The sequence below is a fragment of the Octopus bimaculoides genome, chromosome 19 (genome assembly GCF_046866305.1).
Source record: "Octopus bimaculoides isolate indiv1 chromosome 19, ASM4686630v1, whole genome shotgun sequence".
Taxonomy (NCBI): Eukaryota; Metazoa; Mollusca; class Cephalopoda; order Octopoda; family Octopodidae; genus Octopus; species Octopus bimaculoides.
In genome coordinates, this window is record NC_142946.1 from 54,032,309 (window position 1) to 54,057,659 (window position 25,351).

The 25,351-nt window shown below is 36.9% G+C and overlaps 1 protein-coding gene across 2 annotated transcripts in view; it reads left to right on the forward strand.

Moving 5' to 3' along the window:
• The window catches only part of LOC106875395 (nuclear protein AMMECR1), a 58,715-nt gene that overhangs the window by 13,423 nt on the left and 19,941 nt on the right, over positions 1–25,351 (forward strand). Inside the window, exon 2 of one of the 2 annotated variants that reach the window (XM_014923504.3) lies at positions 662–709. The exons of the other annotated variant lie outside the window; for it this stretch is intronic. Within the exon in view, the coding sequence (XP_014778990.1) occupies positions 662–709 (48 nt within the window). The remainder of the gene's footprint in view (positions 1–661; positions 710–25,351) is intronic. 2 annotated transcript variants of the gene reach the window in all.

A 25,351-nucleotide genomic window follows, 5' to 3' on the forward strand; every position in this document is an offset into this window, starting at 1 on the left:
TAGCCAAGGCTAGCAGGCTACTAATTAGTTCTAGGTAGGATTCTAATTGTCTCTGATTTTATTGTCTCTTATCTAATGGTTATAGTATAAGGGGCAATCACTTCTAAGGAAAGGGAAGGTGTAAGCATTATACATGGATATGGTTATAAAGGTTTCTCTGATCAGAGTGGCAACACTATTTTAGGTTGAGTTTTTTTTACTGCTATCATAATGTTGGGGAATTAAACCTTAAGCATTTAGGTCAACAGGGCTTTTTCTTTAGTCTGAATAAAGCATCAGTATTGTTTTACATATACTAAGCTACATAGGGTTAAGATACATATAAAGAACTAACAGCAGTAGCAGAAGTAGTGTGAAAAAAAAAAAAATGCCTTTCAAGGAATAAAGTTGAACCCATCATCAACTTCAATTAAACTCTCAACATCAATACTGCTGCATTCTATTTGTTGGTTAAAATCATGGTTGGCAGGACTAAGCATATTATTATTATTATTATTATCCTCATAATTTCCATTGTCACTGTTATTTCTACTTCTATTTATATAATTATCAGCAATATTACTATTGGCATTTGTTAGATTATTATTTATATTCCTATAAATCCACTATTCTTAACTTCAGTGATTCTAGCTAACCTAATTTTCTTTTTGTTTAAACCTAGCCATGGTTCTACCTACGTTAGGAAGATTTCAACTTTATTCCTTGAAAGGTATTTTTTTTTCTTTCACACCACTTCTGCTGTCAGTTCTTAATATGTATCTTAACCCTATGTAGCTTATTGAATAAGAAGTTTTATAAGTTCTTAATGGTTTTTAATTAGTTCCCAAAATGTGGTATTGCATGTATTCTTGAGTATACATTACTAGATGTTTTATGCACTTCTTCATGCATAATGCATACAATTTTATATACTCATACATAACTTTCTCTCTCTCTCTCATGTATACACATAAAATGTATTGTCTATAATTTTCGTACACTCCTCATAAGTACACCCATATGTATTATATATACACACACACACATATAATTAGTTTAATGATTTATGTTATTGTAAGCTACTTAAGGTAGCTAGTTGGTCAAGTTTGGCCAGCTGACCTTTCAGTTTGGTCATGCACCTCATAAATACACATTTGTATGCATGTGTGTGCATGCTCACACACACATGTGCACAAATCATGTTTGTTGTAGCTTCAACCCTTTTTTTTTTTGCTACTCTTTGTTAGAAAAAGAAAGGGTTATTTTGGAGCTGTTACTCTCCTCTCAGAAAAGTTCTACACATAAACATATTTCCCCTCCCCTTATCACACTTAAATCATAATCTATTTTCACACTTACACTATTTGGTGAAGTAGCAATAGTGCTAGTCAGCTGCATAGTCAATCAGGTGGTACAGGGAGGCATCACACCTAATAACTGGCTTAGCAGCATAATCTTCAACTAACTGCTACAAGGGCGAAGGAGATGCTCTTAGAAAGTAGCAATTACAGAGGCAACAAGGTGATGGGCCAGATCATGAAAGCAACAGAGTTATATGCACAACTAATTAGAAAGTGAATTAGCTTAGAGGAGATGCAGTTTGTGTCTGTGCCAGGACAGAGTACCACTAATGTTCCCTTCCTAGTGAGACAATTTACAGGTAAAGTTTTAGCTAAGAGTTAACCACTGTACTTATGTTGTCAGTAAGGCGAGGCCAGTAAATGAATTCAGCAAGGAATTTAACATGCAGATAGTTTTTTGTCAGTGTTGAGTTCTTGGTCCCCTTTTGTTTGTTATAGTTCTCCAGGGCATTAGAGAGGAACTGGCTTCTCTCATACTTTGAACCCTCATCTCCCAGCATAAAACCATCTCCTGCTCTACTGTTGCCTTTTGTTCATCAATGCTGAGTTCCCAGTCCCCCTTTTCTTTTTAATAGTTTTCCAGGGCATTAGAAATAAAACTGCCCCTTCTCTACTACTTTAACCCCCAATCTCCTAACATAAAAGCCCCTGTCTTCTCTACTGTAGCCCCACTCAGTGAATAGAGGTCTTAGTCTTGCAAAGTGTATGATGACCTCACAAGTTTTGGTGCCACAAAGAAGGGGGGGGGAAGCACCCCTTACATGCTGTAAAGTGGTTGGCATTAAGAAGGACATCCAGCCTTAGAAACAGTGCCAATGTAGATATTGGAGCATGATGCAGTCTTTGGACCTGTTGGATCTTGTCAAGTCATCCAACCCATGCCAACATAGAACATGGGCATTAAATGGTGGTGATGATGATGACGATGATGACTGTCTGTAAGAATTCCTGTATGCCATGGCCTGGTTTTCATAGCTGTATCTGTCAAAGATTTACAGAATTTCCAAATATGGAAGCAAAGTCTAGAGTTGAGAGGCTTTACTGTGAATCTAGCAACATCAAACATTTTAGTTTGCAAGAGAAGTACCACCCCTTTGGACATCCAAAATGTGGTTATGCAGAAAAGGAGTACATAGAAATGCCCTAAGGTGCACTCACATGAGAATAGTGGAGTCATTAGCAGACTAACAGAGAAGGAAGACTTCATATGTAGCAGATATGGAGGAGTTGACAGTAAGAGTACTAGTGAAATAATATTTAAATGCTTACAATACTTTATAGGTGTTTGCTAGCTTCTGTTTCTTTGGTGATCTGATTAACTGTGGAGATATCTGAAACCATAGTAAACAGAATAAAAACATTGTGGAAAAACTTCAAGTTATTAATTTTATAGAACAATGGAATTGGTTCTTTGTGTAACAGGTAGATTGCATGATGCTTGTGTGTGTTGACGTCTTCATCAGTTTCATCCCTTTTTTTTCCATACTGGCATGGGTTGAACCCAACCTCATAGTTTTGGGTTCAGTCCCAGTACATGGTACCGTGAGCACAGGCCTTCTAATATAGTGCCAAGCTGACTAAAGCCTTATGAGTTGGATTTGGTAGATGGAAACTGAAACAAGCCCATTGTGTGTGTGTGTTACTGTCTTATTGCCTTGACTTCATGTGATAGTTGTAAAGGAATGTCACTGTCATACAAGCAGTATCTTTTCAGTCTTTTTCAGTCTTCCCTGAAAACATGTCTGGTCTTAGGTAAATATTTGGCAACAGGGAAGGCATTCGTAAAATATTCAACTCATCAAATTTTGCCCAACCCATGCCAGCATGGAAAAGTTAATGTTAAATGATTATATATATATATATATATATATATATATATATATATATATATATATATATATAATGTGTGTGTGTGTGTGTGTGTGTGTGCTGCCTAGATAGACAAGGTGGGCAGTGCTTACCTTGAATACAATAGATCGGTAGCAACATTTTCCTTTTATGGCAAAATATGCCCCTAATTCAATAAAATTATGAAGGCTACTCTGATTTCTATGCATGAAATGCAAAATATTTTATTTTTTTGTAGATTAGATAGGCATAATTCGCCCGTTTTTCAATCTCAGTATTTAAGCTTCACATAGTAGAGTGGTGTCAAAACAGGAAGTGTGTGTAAGGGGAGACAAATGTTTTTAGTTGGAATTATGAACTCTTTTTCAACAGGAAGTTTATGTCTGGTCCTGTTGAAAAAAAGAGTTCATAACTCCAACAAAAAACATTTGTCTCCCCTTACACACACTTCCTGTTTTGACACCACACTTCCTGCTTAACACAAACTTTTAAGCCTTTGTTTAAACCTAATACAACTCTTAATTCTCATGCATCCTTATTTTTCCAACCATTATATACATGGATTACCATTGAAGTTCAAAAGCTCAAAAACAATATAATGTATTGGTATAGTTATTTTTTTATATATTATTTTCTTCATTTTGTACTTCTTTGTAAAAAACATTTTCATTCTCCCTCTTCTTGAAAATTTGCTTCGCAATGAAAGCCGGTTAGAGAAATCGTTATTAAAATATGCTTCCAGTTTAGCATTCTGCCTTATTATTATTTTTCATTTTCCTATTATTTCTCCACGTGCGGTTAACACAACCCCACTATTTACTGACTTATATATATATATATATATATATATATATATATATAACACACACTTACAACTATGGATTGTAGTTATGAATCTTTTTATTGCTCTTTTAAGATTTGTTTCACTTAATAGATAGTATCTGTTTAGACATTGAATTATTTCCTACAGCCTACATTTTACAAATCTGCCAAATATTTCCATATTGGTTTTTTTTTTTTTTAAATTCTATTTATCAAGTAGGATGATGTGAAAGTCACTTTAGTCAATAAAGTAAAATACAGCATTTTCATTTTATGGCTATTGACCAAAAAGGTTTGTTAGAAGCCTGTAGAAGCTAATCAGCTGATGGACATTATTTTGCCTGCAACTTGGACAGGTTTCTTGGTGAGGTTTCAGTGAAACGCCATCATTACATGTTTATTCATCTGTATCTAATTCATTTATTCGCTTAACCTTTCTAAGTCCAGAGCAACTGGCAGAAAAGCATAGTTATGCATCCTGGCAGACCTGCAGTTTGACTAGTTTTCTCTGGCTACAGTGGTAGTGGTAGATGTTTGCTGCCTGCACACTATTGTTTTTAATAGGTTAGCCTTTGGACAACTAATCTTGCAGTTAAAAACATAAGAGCTGTAGTGGTAATGGTGATGGTATTATGGCAAAAGTGGTAATATATCAATTGAATGTATTGACCTAATTTAAAAGACATTCCCCATCATCTTTATGGTGGGGACAATGTCTTTCAAATCCTAAATCTAATGGAGAAAATACCCTGTTATAAAGACAGAATGGCTACAGCTAGAGATATCTACAGAATCCTTTGTTTGATTGGACATCTTAGTGCAGAGCTGAGCAGACCTAGCCAACACCACTCTCTTGTTTACAAAGACATTTAAATCAAAGGTGAAACAGGATTAAAGTATTTCTGGAACTTTCTGAATTAAATTAGATTTCTGACTTGTAAAGCTTGGCACTTGGTTGAAAAATTAGAATTTCTTCTGTTGATATGTTTTAGAAATCTCTTAATACATACCTTTCTTTAAGCCAATTACTGGTGTTAAAGACTTTTCAAGTCAGTTAGTTACTCATGTTAACTTGCCTTACTAATGCTACTTTGCTCCAAACCATGTTACTGGTGTTGACACAACTTTCCTTCATACTAGTTACTAGTGGTTTTTATCAGACTTTTATTCCAGCCAGTAGCAAATGTTAATATATATTCTTCTTCAAAGTTAACTACTGTTAACATAGACTTTTCAAATCAGAGTCATTGAGTTTTTTTTATTTATTTTATTTTTTTTATTGTTACCTCTCTTGCTAATTATTATTAAGCTCATTTTCTCGGCCTGTAAATACCTCTGCTTCAAATTAAGCCAGGAAATTAAATGTACCAGATCATTAACACTGGCTATTGATTATATATATATATATATATATATATATATATATATATATATATATATCTATGAAGTATGTGTGTGTATGCATTCCTCGTATTTCCAATTAGAGTCTGAATCAAAAGAAAATCTTTGTAGAGTTGAGTGAGTAACCAGTTGCTATTGAAGAATTAGTTGAAACGTGTGTGACTGTATATCTATCTGTGTTTAAACTAATTGCTGACTGTAATGATGGTCTACTTTTGTTTCAGGTTCTTTTTATAAAGATTCTATTTAGATTAAAATAAAAGCTATTTCTTTAAACTAACCTTCAACCTCAAACCAAGACAAGTTGTCCTATTGTGGTTGACAATGTCATAATCATCCCACTGTACAGTACTCACAAGGTACTGTACAGTGGGACTGAACTTAAGACCACATGGTCAGGAAGCAAGCTTCTTTAACCACACAGCCATGCCTGTGTCCATTTGCAATTCTTTTTTTTTTTTTTTAATCTCTTTGTTTCTATAATAAAATTATGGAGAAGAAAAATACAAAAATCTAATTAAAACATAAAAGCCAAAATAGAAAAATCTAAGTATCTCTCTAAGAATTTTTATATAAAAAGTCTCAGTTAGTCAGTGTGCTTCAAATAACTTTGGTATGGATGTGGTGCCATTATCTAATCTTAGTCCCTTTTTTGGTGTGTGTGCTTTATCTTGGCTTCTGTCTTCTTCGTGATCAAATCTCCCATTGTTATCCGCCACAGCACACGCACATACTTGTATGCATTATTTATTAATAAATCACTAAACTCTTAGGATGGTGCTATAGCATGGCCACGACTTAATGGCTGAAACTAGTTAGAGAGAGAAAAGAAAAGAACAAAGTCCTATTCATTTCAGCTTTCAGAATTTGTAATAGAAATAATTTTTTAGTTTAGGCACAAAGCCTACAGTTTTGAGGGGAGGGGCTACTCAGTATCATTAACCTCAGTACTTGATTGGTACTTTATTTTATTGACCCTGAAAAGATCAAAGACCTTGGTGATCAGTTCTGTATCTCCCTGTAGAGGACCTGTTGTTAGTTGAGGCTCCAGGTCAGCTCTGACTGAGCAGAACAATGATCAAAGGTGTTCCAACCATGACTATCCTGCCTTTCTGTATTGTACAATGTGTCTTTTGGTACTTATTGAGGCCATCATTTAGCACAATTGTTCTCAACCAGGGTCCATATAAGATTTTTGGAGGTCCATAGAAGCAAAATAGCAAAAATGAGTACCCACTGTAGTATTTTATGGGTTCGTGAAAATATTTCCTTTTAGATGTATTTATTGCAAGAAACGGCAAGATTTCTATCTCTAACGTTTTACATAGTTCAACCTTCATAAGTTAATGTGTGACCAACAAAATAGGGAACTAGTTTCTAGCCCTTTGGCATTCAGATTATTCTGTCAAACCTAACCCTTATTTATTCACTGATTTGAATTAATCTTGCATTATTTTGTAGCTTTGAGATTTCAATGATGTGATTGTTTAAATTTTACAATGACATTGTAGGGTAACTGTAAACATAAAACAGATTATTTGGGCTGGATATGGCCAGTTTAAATACTAAAAGGTTACACATCGAACAGCTATCGAGGTCCATCAGAATAAAATAGTAATGAAAGGGTACACAGGCAAAAAATGGTTGAGAACAACTGATTTAGTAGGTGCATGACCAAAGATCTAAACTTTTAAGCTGTGACCGTCCTGTCTTTAATTTTATGTTTTAGGTGTAAGTATACCTTGGGCTACATTATTTAATTGGTTCATTTATTGGAACATGGTTGATGATGATTTTATTATTTCTTCTTAATTTGAATGTGATCATCTCTAAACAAAGGCAATTGTAATGCAGGATGGAATCAATGTTTCAGAGGTAAGGTTGGGTGGACGGGGTAGTAGTGAAGATGATGCCAGTGGTTATGTGAGGGTGGTGGGGAATAATGATAGCGGGGGTGGTAGTTAAGATGATATTGGTTAGGTGGTGGTGGCGGAGGCATTAAAGAAGACTAGGGTAGCAGCAGCAGTGATATTCAATGAGGAGTTATTGATGATAGCAACAATAAAGAGGAAGAGATATAGGTTAGCAAAGGTGGTTGTTGCTATTATTTAACCCCGGGTCAGCTCTGATTGAGCTGACCTCATTGATCAAAGGCCTTCCAGCCATGAACATCATCATAATCATCATTTAATGCTCACCTTCTTTGCTTGCATGAGTTGGCCTGTTTGACAGGATCCAACAAGTTAGAGGACTGCATCAAGCACCAGTTTCTGTTTTCGCATGGCTTCTACAGCTGGATGCTCTGGAGCTCTGGCTACTATTTCTAGCAGGATGAATGACCATGTAGCAGATTCTTTGTTGGTACTTAGAAATGATTTTATTGGTGGTAGTAATGGATAATTTTTTTTCATTTTTTTTTTTCCTCATTAAGGCTGTGTTTCAGTATTTTTTAATTTTTATTTTACTGATTTTTTTTTTTTTTATTTGATGCTTATTTTATTCTTCACATGTATCAACCATATATACGTCGGGGGTTCAGTGGTGGGTGGTGTGTACTATCATCTCTGTTGTCAGTCAGATCAGATGGCAGGTGGGTTTCTCCGCTGCCCCTCAGTGTATTTCATCTTGGTTATGTTTCCATCCTGGTGATACTCAGCAGATTTAATTTTGGTGGCTTCTTTCTTCTTGTTCGTCACTTGTAGCAGCTCTGGCTTTCTGCTTTTATCTCTAGTATTGATTAGTCATTTGATAATAATTTGATATGTAATGTTTGGTGGTGGTGGCCGCCATGTAGTGATAGTGTTGGCAGTGCTATTGGTAGCAGTGGTATTGGAAGAGAAATTGGAAATGTCAGAGAATGATTGATGGAGAGAGAGAGAGAGAAATGGAGATGAACAGAAAGCATGTATGAGTGGATGGGGACGGAAATAGTGAGTGATGGAAAAAGAAAAGAAAACTAGAGATTGTGATGATGATGATGATGATGATGAACGGGTGGGGGGAAGAGTGGTTGGAGAAGAGAAGTGAAGAATAAAGATAAAAAGAAATGGACAACATTAAAATTAATGAGAAAATGAAGGACAAACGGGATATAACATTTGAAGATTATTATCAGAGACCTTGTGTACTTGAGAAAGGAAATATGTCGATAGAGAGAAACATGATTGTATGTTGACTGTCTTGTTACATCACACAGGTCAGTATGTTGACTGTCTTGTAACATCACACAGGTCAGTATGTTGACTGTCTTGTAACATCACTCAGGTCAGTATGGTGACTGTCCCGTAACATCACACAGGTCAGTATGGTGACTGTCCCATAGCATCACACAGGTCAGTATGGTGACTGTCTTGTTACATCACATAGGTCAGTATGTTGACTGTCCTGTAACATCACACAGGTCAGTATGGTGACTGTCCAGTAACATCACACAGGTCAGTATGGTGACTGTCTTGTTACATCACATAGGTCAGTATGTTGACTGTCCTGTAACATCACACAGGTCAGTATGGTGACTGTCCAGTAACATCACACAGGTCAGTATGGTGACTGTCTTGTTACATCACATAGGTCAGTATGTTGACTGTCCTGTAACATCACACAGGTCAGTATGGTGACTGTCCAGTAACATCACACAGGTCAGTATGGTGACTGTCTTGTTACATCACATAGGTCAGTATGTTGACTGTCCTGTTACATCACATAGGTCAGTATGTTGACTGTCCTGTAACATCACACAGGTCAGTATGGTGACTGTCTTGTAACATCACACAGGTCAGTATGGTGACTGTCTTGTAACATTACATAGGTCAGTATGTTGACTGTCCTGTAACATCACATAGGTCAGTATGTTGACTGTCTTGTTACATCACATAGGTCAGTATGTTGACTGTCCTGTAACATCACACAGGTCAGTATGGTGACTGTCCAGTAACATCACACAGGTCAGTATGGTGACTGTCTTGTTACATCACATAGGTCAGTATGTTGACTGTCCTGTAACATCACACAGGTCAGTATGGTGACTGTCCAGTAACATCACACAGGTCAGTATGGTGACTGTCTTGTTACATCACATAGGTCAGTATGTTGACTGTCCTGTAACATCACGCAGGTCAGTATGGTGACTGTCTTGTTACATCACATAGGTCAGTATGTTGACTGTCCTGTAACATCACATAGGTCAGTATGTTGACTGTCCTGTAACATCACATGCCATGTTTTATATCTTCAAAAATTCAATCTCTTTTTGTTGTTTCTCTGGGTTGAGTGGACGTCCAAGTGTCTCTTGTATTACCCCAGTATGTCTTTTGTCACTACTACAAAGAATCCTCTTGCACAATATTTGTATTAAACATTTTGCATTTGAGCTATTTTATCTGTTTTACTTGTTTCAGTTGTTGCACTGTGGTCATGTTGGAGCACCACCTTGAAGGGCTTAGTCAAACAAACCAACACACAGCCCTTGGTCTCTTTTGCTGAAGTGCTAAGTTACACGGATAAAACAAACCAACATAGTTCATCAAGTAGTAGAGGGGGACAAAAACCCACACATACACACAAGGGGCAAAATGTTTACTCCTTGTTTTTGTTCTTTTGTGGTCTGAACTAACAGGTTGCCCCTTCACCATTCCACCCCAACATTCTCCACTTGAATCACCATCAGTCTATCCACACCATGGGTATTAGTTATTTTTCTGTTTTACTTGTTTCAGTCATTTGACAGCGGCCATGCTGGAGTACTGCCTTGACAGGTTTAATCAAACAAATCAGCCCCAGTACTTATGTTATTTTAAAGTCTAGTACTTATAACTGTTGGTTTCTTTTACCAAGCCACTAAGTTATTGGGATGTAAACAAACCTACACTAGTTGTTAAGCAGGAGGGGGCAGAAAACACACACACACACACACTTGACAGGCGTCTACACAGTTTCCATCTACACAATGTATTCATAGGACATTGGTCAGCCAGTAGCCATAGTAGACTTGCCCAAAGTGCCACGCAGTGGGACTGAACCCAAAACCATGTCTCTCTCTCTTGCTCTCTCCATTTCCTCTTTCCTGTTTGTCTATATCTTTTTGTCTTTCCTCTCTCTCTCTTCTCTGCATTCTCCCCCCCCCCCCCTCTCTCTGCATTCTCATCAAATTTCTACCCATTTTACTGTCGAAATGTTTCTTTTACTCTTCCATTCTTCACACACATACATAGACACGCACCCACTCGCACACACGTACATGCATACATCATTACACTTTAAGCCAGTCTAATCCATTGTTTAACAGTTTCCTGCAAACCTTCACAATTACTGCAAGCTAATCTCATCTGTAATGGAGCACCCGATCCAAAACCACCAAACCATTCTTCATTTAATCAATATATTGAACTTAAGTGTGTGTGTGTGTGTGTAGCCATTGCCATCATCACTGGCTTCTCTTGGTGTTAAGAATTTGATTCCATTGAATTTATCTGTGTATTCTATGATGATTGTATTAGCCTTATTTTTAACCTGAAAGAACCCGAGCCATAGGAATGTGCAAACTGAAGAACAGCCAAGTCGGGGAGTCCTTTTCCTGCCCATTTCCTTCCAATATATCTCCTTTGTTAGGGTTCCTTCCAATATATCTCCTTTGTTAGGGTTGCAAGTGACAGACAGACAATAGAGCATCAAATGAAATGCTTTGCTGTATTTGGTCTGGATCGTTGCATTTCAAGTTCAAATCCCATCAGAGCTAACTCTGCCTTTCATATTTTTCTAGGTCCAGAACTGCAGTCAGTTTAATAGACTGCCCTGCTTGTAGCAAAGCTAAAAGTGAATAAGGGGTTGGTTTGCCCTAAGCACTGCTTTTATAGGGAAAGCATTTTTTAGGTCTGCTGTATAAATCTGGAGATTGGTGGTGAGGGAACAAGCTCAAGAGATGTTCTGGGTGGCAAATACTGTGGCTACACCACCATGCCTGCTCTACTCAACCCTCATAAAAATGGATGTGTGGTGTTTGGGTATCTTTGTTAGAAATCTTGGCTATCTATTTGTGACATTTTATGTGGGGTTTGGCCATTATGTTGGTTGATTGGGAATGGATGTTCTAATTACTCTTAGCACCTCATTAATTCATACCTCTATCTGTTTATTATAGTTTCCATGGTGCTGCGTAAGACTAACTGGGATTTTAAATTTAAAATCTGGCAAGATTAGGCAGCTCAGACAGCCATCAGTGTGTCTATGAACATTGCCTGGCTCTCGCTCACCAAATAGGATGCTGTGACATTTTTCATGTGAACAACAACCAGATCCCGTAAGGATTGGGTTCTTAAAAGATCGAATGTGTTATGCATTTGCCAACTTTATTATTATTTGCTGTTGTCTATTCGTTATGTGTGTGTGTGTGTGTGTGTGTTTTTTGCTTTTGTTTTTTAATGAATAAACCTACAAATAGGTGAACAATGTAGTCATAAGAAAATAGTATGTAAGTAACTCTCAAATATACAGACTACAGTGAGAATGAGTAAGTATCTCTCTCTCTCTCTCTCTCTCTCTTTCTCTTTCTCTCTTTCTCTCTCTCTCTCTCTCTCTCTCTCTCTCTGTCCTTATTGTACTTGTGCTATGATAAAAAGCATCCAGTACACTCTATAAAGTGGTTCATGCTAAAGCAGACATTGGAGCTCAGTACAGTCCTCTGGCTTGTCGGTTCCTGTTCAACCATCTAACCCAGGGTTTCTCAACCATTTTCTGTCTATGGACCCCTTTGATTACTATTTTATTCTGGTGGACCCCCATAGCCATTCGATGTTTAAAAACTAGTTTCACAGAAACTTCTTTCAAACTTCCTATTTTGTTTTTCACACATTAACTTGTGTAGGTTGAAACTATGTAAAATGTTAGAGAAAGAAACCCAGCTGTTTTTTGCAATACATATGAATACATAACTCTGAAGCAAAATTTTTTCAGAGGCCTTTAGAATATTATTGTGGGTCCCCAGTTTATTTTGTTGTGTGGATCCCCAAAAATCTTATATGGACCCTGGCAACAGAGAAAAAGGAACATTAATGCACACATGTACATACATTTATAATAGTTTTGTATTCAGTGATTCTAAAACACAAACCTGACTAATTCCTAAGTAATTATGTGTAACCTGTTATAATTTTTAGTGTCTAAGAAGATTTACAAGAAATAGGTTTTATGAAATTCTTGTGAGATATCTGTCTCTTTGACATTAGTTTTAGAACTATATGCCATTGTCTCTTATGTCCAATTTTCATGCCAGCTTGGGTTGGGTGAATATGCTGTAGCATTGTTTTACTAGCAGATGACCTTTCTGTCACTAACCCAAACCTGTTTCCCAAGAAAAGGAATTTTTTTATATTCCATTCCATTCATTTTCAAAAGTGCAGAGATTACAAGATGATTGTTTAGCAGGAAATATTGACAAACATCTTTTTGTTCAACATTTCCATGGGAGGAATGTAAATCTTCACACAAATGCATGCATGCATTTGCATGTACGCATGCATACACTCACAAATAGATATATATGTGTGTGTGTGTGTGTGTATGTGAGAGAGATAGACACAGGCATCTACATCAGTTCTGTATGTAGTGAGGGTGCATGGCCTAGTGGTTAGGGTGTTACACTCATGATCTAATGATCGCGATTTCAATTCCTAGACCAGGTGTTGCATTGTGTTCATGAGCAAAACACTTCATCTCACGTTGCTCTGCAATCACTCAACCCCTGATGCTTGGTGCACCGTGCACCTGTTTAGACAACATTGATTTGATGGAGAGAATGAGCTTGTGCTGGTCATTTGGCAAAAGCATGTATGCACATAGGTTTTTTGAAGCTTTCTTGCTTTGGCCAGCTGAGTCGCAATCCTTCATATCTGATAATAGATAGAAAAAAAAACACCAGTCGTGTGTGTATCGTCTGTTAAATCATTTCTGCAACAATCTTTGTTGAGTGTTGTTGCTATGACTCAAACACTACCAAAAGTATTTTCTGTGACACATCTGAAGCCATATTGACTTGATTCCGAAGATGCAGTGACTCAAACTAGGCTTCTACTCCTCAAGACAAATTGGATAACAGTGAAAACAACTCAGGCACACACACCTGCACAAACATATATTACCATTTACCTATATACCCACACTGAAAAAAGGACTCTTTATTTTGGGTCAGTAAACCTATGAATATGTAGATGGATATGTGTGTGTGTGTGTGTATGTATATATATATATTGATATGTAATTATAAGATCCAAGGGTCAAGGTGTAGGAAGTTAGTAAGCTTCAAGCAGCCCATGGTAGATATAAAAAACAGCTTTGGGGAACAATAATAGTTTATTGACCTTGAAGGTTGTAAGCTTGTCCCATATTGAAGCTGAAAACAGTTTTTTATAGTTCACGGTTAGCAACTAAGGTTGCTATAAATGTGAATAAAAATCCAAATTGAGGGAATAGAGCAGATAAAATCCAGGGTACATGTCTCCAAGCTAGCAGATCCTTGGAAATAATAATTACTCAATGAGGGCTACTTGTCAGGTCAAAGATATCATAGTTATATGATGGTTATCTTGTCATTAAAGAATGTCAAATTACATGCATGCATACATATGTATGTATGTATATAATATATATATATATATATATAGGCGCAAGTATGTCTATGTGGTAAGAAGTTTGCTTCACCTCAAATGGTTCTAGGTTCAGTCCCATTGTGTAGCACTTGGGGCAAGTATCTTCTGCTATAGCCTCTGACTGACCAAATCCATGGGAGTAGATTTGATAGACAGAAACTGAAAGAAACCTGTTGTATGTATGTATGTCTATATGTGTGTGAGTGTCTCTGTTTCGGCAACCAATGTTGGTGTGTTTACATCCCTGTAGCTTAGTAGTTCAGTAAAGAGACCAATAGCATGTCTGCAATCAAATGACTGAAACAAGTAAAAGAATATATGTATATGTATAAATAGGATGTATGTATTACATATAATATGTATTTCCACCCACATATCTAGCTTTTGAGTTGGGAAAATGTTGCCTCAATCATTATTATTGCTGTTTTTATTCCTTCAAATAATATTAATGTACATTTGAAGTATTTCTATTTTTAATTATGAATCATGAAGATGGTGTGGATGAGAGAGCTTTAATTAGTTTTGTGTTACATTTCTTCTAGTGTTTATGCTAATTACTTCTTCACTGTGCTTCCATAAGAGAAACTTTTTTTTTTTCAAATAATTAATACTAATTCATTATGAATCATTGTATGTCATTGATTGATCTTACTTATTTTTTATGTAAATTTAAAAAAAAAAATATTTTACTATGTTTTATAACCTTGTATTTCTAATTGATCTTATACATTTAATTAGTCAGAAAAGACTTGCCTTTAAAATAAGCTTTGCTGCTACTTACTACTACTACTACTACTACTACTACTACTACTACTACTACTGCACTGCTACTGCTGCTGCTACCCTGCAGAAAGAAATTTATTAATCAGTGATAATCATTTTCATTATTGGCATTATCATTTTTGTCATCGTTTTATCTCCATCATTATCAACATCATACCATTGGTTTCTTATATACTGGCATGGGATGGGTTGATGTGTATTATGTTATCTCCCCTTCTCACTCTCCAATTCTGTGTCATCTTATCTGTGAGGCAAAGTTCCACCCAACATCCTGAGGTCAGAGAACAGAGGTGAACATGGGGAAAAAACACAGTGGTCTACTTCCCATGTGTTCATTCTTCTGTTTCAGCTACCCTCTTTAGACGAAATGAGGATTTATTAAATCTCCATCTTTGAAGAATCATTATATAATTAATATGAGCCAGACTGCAAGTGGTTCTGGGGAAATTTTTACCTGATTTAGGTTCAAACCAGCCAGATCTGGTCTATCACATCTACCCTACAATGTTATTCTAGAAATAAGCAGTCACATCATTGAAATCTCAAAGATGCATGATTAATTCAAGACAATAATTAAATAAGCTATCTCTCTCTCTCTCTCATTTAAAACTTATTAATGAGATACTGATTTCATTTCACCAGGCATAGAGGAATTCCAGCCATGTTTTATGGTTTGCTACCTCAACAGCTCTTTTATAGGATCCAGTGGCTAAAGACATCATCAGGAGGAACCACATCCGGTTTCGGCCCCTTCTCCTCTACCGTTTTTGACGTCCCCCCCGCCCCTTCAGTGTTGAGTACGTTTTTTCTTTCCTTTTTTTTTTTTTTTTTTCGTTCTTTGGTTTCTTCGGTGCAGCATCAACAAATGTCAGCGGGCAAATGACCATCCTGCCAAATTTCCCTTTAACTACTTGCAAGTAGGCTCCAGCAGCCAGCACTAGCTAACTGTCTCATGATACTATCTGAGCTTCAACTGACCAATGGAGGGGAAGGGTGCGTAGTTTTGGTCCACGCCCTCTCTAAACCTGCTTTCCAACAGTGTCATGTTAGTTTGCAAACCTATTCAACCCTTTTGTGTACATATATCTTCAAATGAAGGGACCTGCCTGTTTGTTAAATGACTGTTATTACTTCACATGAACAAATGGCAAAGGTTCATCCAGGTCAAAGTTGAATGTAAAGCAGTGAGTGAATCACATTCACCTCAACACACTTTGCACAGTAGGGTCTTTTCTTTACTTTTTGATGAAATTTTATTTATTTATTTATTTTTTTTTTTTTTGTCTTTGAAGGTGTGGTTTACCACATTGTCTAACCCCCAGCATTGTTAGTCATGTGAGATGGCTCATGGTTAGGAAATCTATACATCTCAACAACCCCACACACATGTGCACACTCCAATAAAGATGATTCTCTATTCTCTGTTTGATTGCAGGACAGATTAAAAATAGTTTGGGGAATATTTCAGAGATTAAATATCGCTGTGCAATTTTGCAAGGTTTTAATTTAAATGTAGCTTTTGGTGCCCATTGTGAAGTATTTGTCTATGAGGTAGCAGCCATGGATGGGAGGGGTCTGAAAGTGACTTCTACTGAGGTTGCAAAAAAAAAAAAAAAATCAGTCTCCAAAAGGGGAGGATCAGTTTTGGAAATAGAATAGTTTTTGCTCCACCTTAAGTGAGCAGCCTTACCATATATAGTGTTCCAGCTTTGACTGTCTTTTTTTTTTTTATGTTAGTGAGATTAATTGATTGTGTTTGTGTTAAGTCAAGAACTGGATCTGTTGTCTGATATCAGGAGCCACATACATTTCATCAACTTTGTTCACACTACAGCAAGCTGATATAACTATTGTTACACACAAACACGTGTTTTTCTCTCTCTCTCTTTCTCTCTCTCTCTCTCTCTCTCTCTCTCTCTCTCTCTCTCTCTCTCTCTCTCTCTCTCTCTCTCTTTTTCATTCATTCATTCATTCATTTATTTATTTGTTTTTCCATTTTTGCACGGGTTAGATTCAGAGGTTCTCAATGCAGGCAGTACCATCTCTAAGGGGGCATTAGGCTTTAGAGGGCTCCGTAAGTGGTGCAGTGAGGTTAGCAATCAGCATACTAAATTTCACCTAAAGTAGTGCCTAAATTCAAACACCATCATTAAGGGTTATCATTATTGATATTATTATTATTATTATCACTATTGATATTATGACCCTATCTGCCATCAACCTCCATTTCTATCATCCTCATCTTCATCATCATCAATAATACATGTCAATGAAACTATTTACTTAAGTTTCACTTTTTTATAATTATTTTTTTTTTTTTACTCAGGGAAACTAAATTTAGTTGTGGATGGAAAATAAGGATAACAGGAAGGTGCCAAGTGTCATTGTTAATATAGTTTGTTTTTAAGGAGTACACACATAGCAAAGGTCAACAGTAACCTTAGAAGTTGTCAGAGATGACAAATGTCAATGGTTTATCTTTATAGGGCTTAGAGGAGGTAAGAGCTTCCGAAAATAAATAAATAACCCCCTTCCACTTCGGTACTTAATAGAAAGAGGCATTTGACCCAATATTAAGCAAGTTAATTAAAAAGAAAAGACAGTTTTACCCATTTTTTGAGTGTATTTTGTTGTTTCCAGCATGTAAAAGAAACCGTGTTGCTCTGCTGTGTGGTGGGGTGGGGTGGGGGGTGCCCCAGGCAGTGCTTTTGTGAGGATAGAACTTTTTGGTTTCCTGTATAAGTCGGTATAGGTTGTTTATTGGCTTGGAGGAAGGAAAAAAAATCAAGGGCTCTTCTGGGTGGTTCACTCTATCTACATAACTGTTACGATATATACCTATCTATGTGAATTGTGTTTCTCTATATTTGCTGGCAACATTTTCAAGGTATATCTACACCTCTAACCAGACCCCCCCCCCCCCCCAACAGATATGTAGCAAGGGCTGGAATAAGACTACTTTTGAGCAAGGGACTGTGTGTGTCCTGTCAGAACTCAAGAGGGAAGATTTTTTTTTTTTTCTTTAGGAGTTGGGGACAGGAGATAGCCATGGGGTGGACAGGAGGGTTTTGCGATCCCTCCTACCAAGATAACTGTACCCCACTCTTATAGGCTTTATCTCTAGTTATTAGAATTGCCAATAGCCAAAACAGTTGGACATATTTTTATTGTTTTTGTGTAATTGGTTTATTTTTCTCATATAATCTTCGGTTTTCCCATCATATGACGTAAATAACTTTCTAAAACAAAGGCAATTTTTTTTTTTTTTTTTGCTTCTCTTTTTTACACGGTGGAAAAGACCGCAAAATAAATTTTACTTTATAATCATTGATAAAAACAATTTTGACCTTGGCTATGCTAGTGTGTGAGACAAAGATACAGAAACTGACTGAAGCTAATATGCATGGAAACAGTGGGAGAGCTCAAATCCCACCAAAGTCAATTTTGCTCTTCGTTCTTTTAGGATCAATAAAAGAGAAAACCCATTTGAGACTAGATTGGCAGAACTGTAAGGAAGCTGGTCCAGATACTTTGCAATAGTATTTGATTTGGCTCTTTGTACTCTGAGCTTAAATTTGGTCATAGAAAATCTGCTTCAATAAACTCTGTCTTACCCATGCAAGCATGGAAAAGTAGACATTACAATAAATGATGACATATATGTAATAGGCTTTTTTCAGTTTCCAGCTACCAAATCCACTCACATGGCTTTGGTCAGCTTGGGGCTATAGTAGGAGGCCCTTGGTGCCATGCAATGAGACTGAACCTGGAGCCATGTAATTGGGAATCAAGCCTCTTACCACACAACTATATATATATATATATATATAAACAGGCATTGGTTAGTTTTTTTTAACTTCTAATTAATAATAGAGCATTCACAGTAATTAGATAGTTTAGTGGATTGACCTAATGTGAGCTGAATGAGAAAGAAAAGAGGAGAGGAGACACAGACTTTTGTATGTCACATGAACAACAACAACAAAAAAAACTGTCCCTCTGAAGCAGTGAAGCACCCTCAATGTGCTCTGCTGGATGACAATCACAGGGTGCAAGATAGATGAGGTAGCTTTTCAAACCTACATTCACAATGACATCTTTGACACTGAAGCCATGTAAACTGGTGCATTGTTATGAAGAAGTGGGACACATGCACTCAACATTCCACATGCTTTGTCTTGGTACAGTCTCACTGATGACATAGCAATCAGGCATAATAGGCAGCTGTGGTTGTTCCCCCCTGTGACATGCAGTCAATTAACAGCACAACTTGGGAGTTATAGAAGATTGTACACATCAGCTTGCTTGCACTGAGTTGAACTTTGAATTTCTTTGGTATCAGAGAGTGCTGTTGCTTCTACTAGCTGGGTTGTTCTTTTTTATTGGGTGTTACAGTGATGGATCTACATCCCATTTCTGGTTATTAATTGCCAGTTGAACAGATCTCCGGTCCCATGCTTGAGATGGTGCTTTTTCTCAGCATACTGTCGGCATTCTCGGCTCTCCCGATTTGCAGACACTTTTGACACACTCAAATATTCATGAATGATTTAACATTCATTTGTCAGTCTCTCTTTATGAGACACTCAACATCATCATCATCATCATCATCATTTAACACCCATTTCCCATCGTGACATGGGTTGGATGGTTTAGCAGGAGCAGGTGAACCAGAGGACTGTGCCAAGCTTCACTGTCCGTTTTGAATGGTTTCTATGGCTGGATGCTCTTCCTAACACCAACCACTCCACCAAGTGTACTGGATGGTTTTTATGTGGGCACCATTACCAGTGAGGAAGACAACAGCAAGGACATTTTCCTTCAAGGTTACTATCATAGGATGGTCCAATCACAGTTTATTTCAAGGGACCCCAACTTTTGATAACACTCATCAGCCCAACATTTGACCACTGCATATGAAAAACAGTCCTTATGATACATATTTTGCAAGTGATCATAACTTTCATGCAGAACATTCTCTAGGGTCAAGATTTCAGTGACAGCTTTATGCTTCAATTTCTGATCCTAATTTTTGTTGCTCATTATTTGCTGCAGAAATGTAAATCACAAGAAAATATCCAAATGTTGTTGGCACTCTGTCGGTTACGACGACGAGGGTTCCAGTTGATCCGGTCAACAGAACAGCTTGCTCGTGAAATTAATGTGCAAGTGGCTGAGCACTCCACAGACACGTGTACCCTTAACGTAGTTCTCGGGGATATTCAGCATGACACAGTGTGACAAGGCTGGCCCCTTTGAAATACAGGTGCAACAGAAACAGGAAGATAGAATGAGAGAAAGTTGTGGTGAAAGAGTACAGCAGGGTTCACCACCATCCCCTGCTGGAGCCTTGTGGAGCCTTAAGTGTTTTCGCTCAATAAACACTCACAACGCCCGGTCTGGAATCGAAACCGTGATCCTACAACTGCAAGTCCGCTGCCCTAACCACTGGGCCATTGCGCCTCCACATCCAAATGTATGTATGTATTTGTATATGTGCATATATGTGTGTGTGATCCCTGCTTCTCAGACTTATGCAATTGTATGGTATTTGTAGTGCTTGGTGTGATGGTGATTGTAGCAGTGGTCATGGTGATATTCCTGACAATGGTGCTGATGTTCCTGGCGGTGGTGATGATGATGATGATGATGATGAAGTGTTGTTGTCATTGGATGAGTCAATCAATGACAAATGGATTTCCGTTATTTTCTTCCTTTCTGCTTTTTGAGAAACAGGAAAGAAAAAACAGAAGATATAGTCCCTCCTTCTCTCTCTCTCTCTCACACACACACACTTATGCACTTACATTCACCTACACACCTACATACACACACCTTCATCTATACACATGAATCAATATTTATCTCTAGGTTTAAGATTTCATAGTTTCTTTTGCCTTGTCATAGCATCTGATATATATATATATATATATATATATATATATATATATATTTGTGTAAACAATTCTACACACATATGTTGTTTAAACAGCTTTGTCTGTGTTTCAACAACTCCATATATTGTTCTTTAAACAGTTTCACACACTATATACATATATACACATGCACCTATATATATATATATATATATATATATATAATTAATTTTCTAGAGTTATATATATGCATGAAGCTGTTTAAACAAATATGAAATTTACATATACACACACACATATTTTGCAAATCTATTTATAATACATACATACGTACACATGTATATGTGCATATGTATGTATGTATGTGTGTGTGTGTGTGTGTGTAAGAGATGATTACAAGATTACATTACATGTAATCTTCAGCTTCAAATATATGGCTCTCTACTGGGTATTGAACCTCTTTCATTTCATACTTGTATTACATTTGTGTGTATGTGTTTTTGTAGGCAAATATATATTTTTGTTTTTGTTTAAGCATACACACATTAAATATCATTTGTTTAAACACCTTCATACATATTAAATTAGTGCTAAAATACATCCTTCATCATGGTTGAAGTTTGTGTCTAATACAGTATCAAAACAGCAGACATGAAAGAGCATTATTAGATTATTATGATAATGATGACAATGATTTAAGAGTCATTAATACATTTAGCTGTGGTGTCTCCCTCTTTCTCACTCAGCTTCAAGTTTTAGGTTTTAGATCTCAAATTGTTTGGATATCACTGATGTAATGACATATGATAGAGTAATGTGATAATTAGCCATACTACATATCTATCCAACCCATGTTCTCATGCCAACATGGAAAAACTAAACATTACAACTACTAAAGCATTGATGATGATGATGATGATGATGATAATCAGCTTGACATTTCATGTTGGCATGGGTTTGTTAGGTTATTAAATATTCATATTTACACACAATTGTTGGAGCTAGTGATTTTCACAGCAGCAAGTTCAATGTTTTCATTACTTCCTGGCTCTAACCACCTAACTATGAAGCAAGCAAGGCTATTGTTTCAATAGTCCCGTCAATCAAACCCTATATAATCACATGGCTGTCTGCTGCCCGACTGTGTAATAATGTTGAAGAGATTAATGTGTTATTTTATAATAAAAAAAATTTTTTTTAATTGAAAAAAAAAAAGCAATATGGTTTAATATGATACTTCTTAGCAATCTAACCCATGCAAGCAGAGTAAAAGTGGACATTAAAATGATGTTGATGATTGATGAATGACATCTTAGTTTCAATAATTTCAAATAAATTACATTGTAATAATAATCTTTTCTGCTATAGGCACAAAGCCTGAAATTGGAGGGGGGGGGGGCTAGTCGATTACATCGCCTCCCCCCAAAGTGTTTCACTGGTACTTTAATTTATCAACCCTGAAAGGATGAAAAGCAAAGTCAACCTTGGTGGAATTTGAACTTGGAACGTAGCGACAGGCAAAATACCACAAAGCATTTCGCCCAGCGTGCTAACGATTCTGCCAGCTCGCCACCTTGATAATAAAAAATAATGATTTCATATTTTGGCAAAAGGTCAGCAATTTAGGATGGGGGTCAATTACATCAACCCCTAGTACTTATGCTCTCGACCTCAAAAGAATGAAAGGCAAAGTTGACCTCAGTGGAATTTGAACTCAGAATATATATAGAGAGAAAACTGCTTAGCAATATTTCATCCAGTATGAATCACTACCATCCTAATAAACCCCTCTGTTGTAACCCTTTTTTTGCAGTTGAGAGATCAGGTTATATTATCCTTGGGGGTTTCATCTTCAAAATGATCTCATCTTATCGGGGAAAGACAGAGAATTGCTACAATGACTGATCGTGTCTCTTTCTCTTGCTTCTCTCTCTCTCTCACTTTTCCCTCTCACCTCTCTCTCTCTCATTGGCTGATTAATAACTTAAGCAAGGATGTTGTATTGGTCATCATCATGAAACATTCCAACAAAAATATTATAAATTAATGGTCAATATTTTCTAGTGGATGATCTAATAAAAATCATAATCTCCAATCATGTTCCAGTCATTGGAGTGTGGCCATACTGGGATATAACCATGACTGGTTTATACACACGCACACACACACATGCACACACACACGCACACACACACACACACATACACACATATATGACAAAGTAATCTGAAGACTAAAGGGTTAAATCAGCTAAACATTTCTTGTCTTCAGACTTAGTATATACAGAGAATAGCTACTTGTTGTTTCTGCGCCTGAAGTTCAAATCCTTCCTGCATATCCTACCCGAAGGAACTTGCCTCCTTTGTATATCTTTTATCTTTTTTTTTTTTTTTTTTTTTAGTCATTAGACTGTGGGCATGCTGGGGCACTCCCTTGGGGAGTTTTTAGTCCAATGAATCAACCCCATTATTTTTTTTTTTTAAGCCTGATACTTATTCTATCGATCACTTTTGCTAAACCACTAAGTTACACAGATGTAAGCAACCTGACACTGGATGTCAAGCAGTTGTGGGGAACAAACACAGACACAAAGGCACACACATGATAGGCTTCTTTCAGTTTCCATCTACCACGCACAAGGCTTTGGTTGGCCTGGGGCTACAGTAGAAGACACCTGCCTAAGGTACCTCACAGTGGGACTGAACCCAGAACCATGTGGTAGGGAAACAAACTTCTTACCACACAGCCACACCTGCACCTGGGGGAGTCATAGCTGAGAGTAATACTATTCCTGCTCCAACGTAAGTTGAGTCTGTTATGTTGGAGTAGGAATAGTATGGACCTGATGAATCCAGAGGAGAAGATTCCATTGTAGTTTTAGTCAAAGGTGGTTGCAATTTGAGAAAAGTGAAAAAAAAAAGTCTGCACTGATCCAGAAGGAGCGAAGGGCTTAATCAACAAAAAGAAAACACCCAACACATGTCAGCATTGAAAAGTGAGTGTAAAACAAACATGTGCATAAACTCACACATGCATGCATGCATGCATATTCACGTGCATAAAATGTAATTATGAGGGAAATAACTGCACTCGTTTTATCGAGATTCGTAAATCTCTCTATAAACCAGCTTTCCAATGTGAAGGGGTTGCTAATTGTCCATTTGGGAATCCCCACTGGCAGCCACCCCGTCCTCCTGCTCCTGCAGCACAGACATATTTCTAACCATCCAGTTCCCATATCCCTCATCTCTCAAGTACACCCTCCCCCTCTCCCATTAATACACGATTGCTGCTCGTTTTATTCTATATTACATTTTCATTAACACCTGTTAATAGTGTGTATATGTGCATGTGTTTGTATGCACCTGTATGCTTGTATATGGTCTGCACATGCACATACCTGTATATATGTGTATTCATGTACATGTATATATATCTATGTGCATTTCCATTTACTTATTTTTTCACTCTACCTTATGTATTTTACAATCTTTCAAAATCATTAATCTTTTCCATACATCTACATTCTCATTCACACTCACCTGCACAGATTTTCATCTTTATAAAAGCTGAAGATGCTTGTGTATGTATGTGTGTGTGTGTGTGTGTGTGTGTATATATATATAAACTGCAGCTATTGTAATGATCCATCTGTGTGGTGTGTATATATATATATATATATATATATATATATAATGTGTGTGTATGTATATATATGTGTGTGTGTGTATATATATGTATTTGTAGATTTGTGTGATGTATGTGTGAGATGCTTTGGTTTTCATTTAGAAGCTGAGGGTATGCTGTAATAATGTATGAATCTGTTGTAGTCTCTCTTCCCCCTCCCCCCATCCATCCATCCCAACACTCTCTAGTTATCTGTGTCTGCTTCATTCATTCATTCATTCATGTAAAAATCTCTTATCTCATTACCGAAAAATAAAAAAGAAAAAAAGAAAATTCAACCTCCACACCTCCAAACTATCACACTACAAACACACACACACACAGTACACTATGCATAATTATATACACACAATGCACTATGCAGCTCTGCCTCCTACCCCCCCCCCCCGCTCTCCCTGCACTATATCCATAGTAGATATATTTACTTAGCGTAAGTAAAAAATTTAGATTTATCTTATTTTATATATTAAATTAAAGCTTTATTACACTACTTATTGTTATTTAGTCTCATTCCTCTTCCTCTTTTTGTTGCCGGAGTTCTTTCGAAATGGAAACTTGCCATTTTTAGAGACGGAACTTCTCTCCCCCCCCCCCCCTACTTAAATTTCTGCTGCTATCCAATTTTCTAGTGTTATTGGCTGGTGGTGATTGTTGTTGGGTAGATGTTATTGGTGGTGGTGAAATGTTTATTTTTTTTAGTATAGTGATGATGATGAAGATAGTGGCAGTGGTTGCATTCATAATGATAGTAGTGACGGTGGTTCGTGGTTGTGTTTAGGGTGGTGGTGGTGGTGGTGACGGTAGTTGTGTTGATAGTTTTGGTTATAGTAGTAGTGGTGATGATAGAGTTAATGGTAGTGGTTTATTCATGATGATAGTGGTGACGATGGTGAAGTAAATGGTAGTGATTTATGTTGGTGGTGGTGGTGGTAGTAGTATAAATGGTAGTGGTTCT